Here is a 5,000-nt window from a genome sequence, read left to right as displayed (position 1 = left end):
ATTTTTCAGCAAACTACGGGCATTTAAGTGCATAACGGAAAAATTTATTTTGTTGCTAAGGGGAGCTACTCGACTATTTATATCATCCTCGGTCAAATAACTACTTGAGGGCAGACCAGCTAAAAAATTAGAATCAGGATTTAAATAACTGGAAAGTGAGTTAGATAACTCAGGTTGTTCTATAGGATTAAATAATAGTGTTTCAAGACGGTCGCTATTGAAGTTTAAAGGGCCATGGGATATCTCATAGAGTGCTAGATTAAAGGAACTATCATCTAAGTGATTAAATGGAAAGAAAAATTCCAAATGCGATTCGTCAGCCATCATAGTAACGGCTAAGTTCAGCTAGAATACTGTATGGAATTACTTAGGAACTTGTAAAAGGTACTTAGCTCATGGGTAAACCCTCCTGATTTGCAAAGTTCACTAGATCGTTGTGGCACTTGATTTGAATCGGGCGAGAATCATCCGTTCGTCGAAGATAAATGACAAAGTTCTTGGCCCAGCAGAACTTGAAGCCATTTCTTTTCTGAAATTTCTTTGAATCCGCCAAGAGTTGTTGAAGCAAGGGAGTAAGGTGATCAAATAATCTGACGTTTTCCAAAGAATGACTGGACGGTAGTCCGATCGAAGTGGCCGACACTTTAGAGGCTTCTTTTCGTGAATTCATTACTTGCTCTTTCGCAATTCTTCTTGTGAATTTGCAGACAATTGGTCGAGGACCAGAAGTGGCAGTTCTTGTAGGAATACGGTGGGCGATATCAATGTCTTGATTTGAAATTTCGTTTCCAGCAGCTCTGAAGAGATTGATACACAGAGAGACAGTTTTAGACGCCGATTCTTGCATTTCGCTTTCGGGAAGGCCAATAATTTTAATGTTGTACTGGAAACTATACCTCAGCAGTTGTGTTATGTACTGTCCATTAAGCAATATCTCTTTGAATTCTGGAAAGACCAATTAGCAAGGTTGACAAGTGAGTACACTCAAGAATTATTCTTCCACCGAAAATCACAAAATGGTCATAAAGGTTGATTTTGTACTAGCTTGTCAAGGTTGGCTCTTGATTGTTGCATTACAAGGTAGCTGGTGTGGAGGAAAGATCTGGACTGTTCTTAAAAGACTTCAATTCTTACTGACTCTTCAATTCAGGTTGTTCGTGTGATAACACCTATTGCACTTGCCTGTATATATACTTGCTTTTCTTTCAGTTGTAAATTAAGCAAAAAGAAGAATCCTTTATATTCAAGGAATTTAGTATGCAGCATAATGTATTAAGGTATCCTTATGCTTATTCTTTCATGTTCTGCCTGATTATTTATTTGTCGTCTTGTAGAGATTCAGTAGATGCAGGTTCGGCAATAAAGGTTTTTCCAGGGACACATGACAAACTGGGAAATTATGCAGCAAGGTCAGTATTTTGATTCTTATTTAAATTTTATATTGCTTCACATATCAGAATTTAAAGAAAAACCTTGAGACTCTTGACTTGACAAAACTCAACGAAGACACTTGACAGAAGAAAGGAAAGGAACTTTAAGTGTCTAGTCATTCTAGTGCCAGAGCACTAATTGGGGACACTGTAAACTGAAATTTACAATTAACACAAATCAAGTCAAATGTTGGTTTTTGAGGAGAGGGGGAAACCGGAGTACCCGGAGAAAACCTAGTACATCATTTTAAAAAAAGGAACATGCCAAAACAAAAAGAAATATTATCTAAAGTACTAGTGTTCTTAAGGTATCTAATGTATTGTAATCACAAAGAACCTTAATATTTTGTTCTCTGCCTCTGTAATCCATTTTTATTCTTTTTCAGACTGGCAAATCATGAAGCAAGAGAAGAAGAAATATCAAGAGAAGAAGTACCTGTCATAACAAGAACTGCCATGTATGAAGACACATTCATTTATGCCCCTTTACCTAAAGAGTATAAAAAACACAAGCTTGTGAAATATTGGTCCGGGGCATATTTCTCTAAACTCCCAGTAACTTTTTGGGCCAGACAAGCCATTTGTGAAACTACCATCTGCTCGTTTTAAAAAGCTGGTATTTTATTGCGTTAACTTAAGGCAGAATGGTTGAGGCCTGGTCCCCTGTACTAACTATGGGCAGAATCGTTGTGAGTGTGGTTAGGAAACCCGGCAAACTTCAAACGATGAAGTTATTGTTTGAGTTTTTTAAAGTCATGTGACGATAACCATGCACACATAAATCCAAGATGTTGTCGTTTGGTAGGTGAGGTTGAAATTTCTGGTGAATTTCTAAGCGTTTTATTGTTGAAATAGTGTTGAGTCGTTGTGAAAATCGATGACTTGAGAGCTACAGTAATTGCAACACCTGGTAAGTTTTTGGACTTTCGGGGAATGGGCCCATGGAAATCAGCAGGGTTGATCCAGCAGTGGGAGGGCCTAACTAATTCACTAATGCAGTTCATCCCATGCTGTGTTTCTGGACTTATAAAATGCTTAGATTAATGAGTTCTTATTTTGGGCAAAAAAGGCACCAGTCAAAGGGAAATTAGAGCTGCAGTAATTTTGCCTTTCATAGGGCAGTCTGATACGTAATTTTTAAATTCCATCCATTCATAGCTGTTTAAGACGGGTATCATCATTTACACATTTTTACTGACTGAATGACAGAATTAATGGTCATTTTGTAATGTTATTTACAGTACAGATGCAAAGTACTGATTAGGATAACATTTAAGATGCGTCCGAATTTAAAGCACACTTGTAACTTAAATTCTGTCCTTCTGTTTACTGTCCCCTCAACTTAATGAAGGAGTTATATAATTATTGTTGTTCTATTTCTGAGAAATGTTTGGTTAGTTATAGTACCCGAATGATAAGTCCGTAGGGCTTACCCAGTACTTATATAGCTCACAAATGTATTTTTTTGTTTTTTTGTTTTTTGTAGTTTCACTGAAGAGCCAGAGGCAATGGTAAAGGTTTTGTTGATGTCTCAAGATCATTAAAACGCATTTGAATTTGGAGACCATTCGGCATCCCCTCTCAGTGCACTGTGACTGGTGCCATGAGTAGGCAGAATGGAATGCATCCCAGAATGTGATTGGCTGCCTAGCAATCAAGATGGGACTCCATCTCTACGTGTTTTAATTCTTAGCTAATTATTCACCAAGCTTGTCTAGTCAAGATGTCATATTGACCTCATTCTTTCTGTGTTTAAATTATGTACCTCAATTTCATCTTAGTCCATAAAAACCCAAAAACGTAACGTAGAATCTGTTATCTAGCCATGTCATCTAACCATTTGTTTTCCCAGCAAGTTGCAACACTGATCTGTGTTCTAAAATTGTAGGGTCCCTCGCCAACGGAAATAGCGAGTGACTTGCCAGTTGATAGTCCAGAGAGGAGAGACCTTGAGGACCTTATCTCGACCTTAGAGAATGATAACAGGTGTGACAGAGACTATTTGACAATGAAACTATATATGAAATGCATCGAACTGCGGCTATGAAATCAAGCGAAGTATGATCCTCGCAGTTATGAACGCAATTTTAGCAATTGCGTAGAAAAGCCTTAAAATGCTAGATATTTTAACTACAGATAGAAGGACAGATTTTGAAGAGAATTATCTTTGCGTTCAAGCAAAGCAATTTAAGCAGTAACAGGCGAAGAAGCATGATGAATAATATGCAGGCTTGAGACGGATTCAAACCCAGTTGCGCTGTACACTGCACAACAGATCATAGACGAGGAAGTCTTAGTCTGTTTACCAAAAGGTTCCATATTACTTCTGCTATTGTTGTTTTGTGAATTTTCCTTTTTTATTCAGGGGAAACGCCCAAACAATAAGAGCAAGGCTGATTAGAATGGTGAAAGAATATATTAGGGACCTTAAGAACAACTAGATGTGTAATAGGCATTTCCTTGAGAAAATTTTACATTTGATAAAAAAAAGCAAAAATTCTTATATTGAATTCATGGTAGATTAGAGCGGTTTTCAAATGAGTGTCGTAAAACCAAAACCAAAGTAATTACTTTGGCCAATCAGAAACGACCGAGACAATCCAGTAAACCAATCAAAACTCGAAGTAATTACACCTAGCGGACACAAAGCGTGGGAAAATGTGCACGCGCGAGCCACGATTGGTTTTGGTTTCACTTCTGATTGGTTGAAAAAATGGCGAGAGAACTTTGAACCAATCACTGAGTGAAGTAATGCAAAACCAAAGTAATTCGCTAATTACTTTCGACACTCAATTGAAAACCGCTCTATAGGGTCTCGTAGTTAACATAGTTCTGAAAAGTTGAGTTTTTGTGGTTTTGTACAAATATTTTAATTGCATAGCAAGCTTGCTGGTTGTACAGGAGGAGGCTTCATATAAAAGGGACCTTTCAATCGCAGGACGAGTACAACTACGAGTACGAGTTTTCCGTACTGAGCATGCGCATAAGGTTTGAAGGGCCGACGACAAGGCCGTTTTGAAGTGCGCGTGCTCAGAACGGAAAATACGTACTCGTAGTCGTACTCGTACTCGTCTTCCGATCTAAAGGTTACGTGTAACGGGAAACCGCAGCCTCGAATTTACTGAGTTTGATTTATTGCTTTCCTCTTTTCGTGTAGAGCATTACAAAGCCACATCAACAGCATTCAGCAACTGCAGCACCAGAATCAAGAAGAACAAAACACCGTCCCCATTGAGGACCCCACCAAAGAGGCCTACCTACGGCACCAGAGGGAACGTCTGGAAGCACGCGAGGAGGTCCTTGAGGAGCATAATTATCAGCTTCAAGTTCAGCTGCATCGCTTAACGATTTTATTGCAACAGGTACAAGGAGAGATGGAGCTACGGCGCTCCCATTGTTGGGTTTAATGTTTGTAAGAGTCCATTCTTAACAGGTGTGGAAGATTATAGGTTTAGGGTATAGAGGTTCATGTGCAAAATTGGTGCAAAAGAACAATGAGTATAGACATTTTGAGGCACTAACAATTTTCTTTTGGTGAGGTATTCTTTTGAGCGGTCTAACACAGATTAT

At 38.5% G+C, this 5,000-nt stretch overlaps 1 protein-coding gene across 2 annotated transcripts in view; it reads left to right on the top strand.

Annotated features, from left to right (window-relative positions):
• LOC138022930 (dystrophin-like) overlaps positions 1–5,000 on the top strand; it is a 27,960-nt gene that overhangs the window by 14,377 nt on the left and 8,583 nt on the right. For both annotated transcript variants that reach the window (XM_068869955.1, XM_068869954.1), the window contains exons 14-18: positions 1,335–1,409; positions 1,817–1,888; positions 2,917–2,941; positions 3,319–3,416; positions 4,588–4,792. In XM_068869955.1, the coding sequence (XP_068726056.1) occupies positions 1,335–1,409; positions 1,817–1,888; positions 2,917–2,941; positions 3,319–3,416; positions 4,588–4,792 (475 nt within the window). The remainder of the gene's footprint in view (positions 1–1,334; positions 1,410–1,816; positions 1,889–2,916; positions 2,942–3,318; positions 3,417–4,587; positions 4,793–5,000) is intronic.

This window comes from Montipora capricornis, chromosome 11, assembly GCF_036669925.1.
Source record: "Montipora capricornis isolate CH-2021 chromosome 11, ASM3666992v2, whole genome shotgun sequence".
Taxonomy (NCBI): Eukaryota; Metazoa; Cnidaria; class Anthozoa; order Scleractinia; family Acroporidae; genus Montipora; species Montipora capricornis.
Note: the sequence above shows the minus strand (reverse complement) of the source record. Positions and strands in the feature narration are given on the sequence as shown.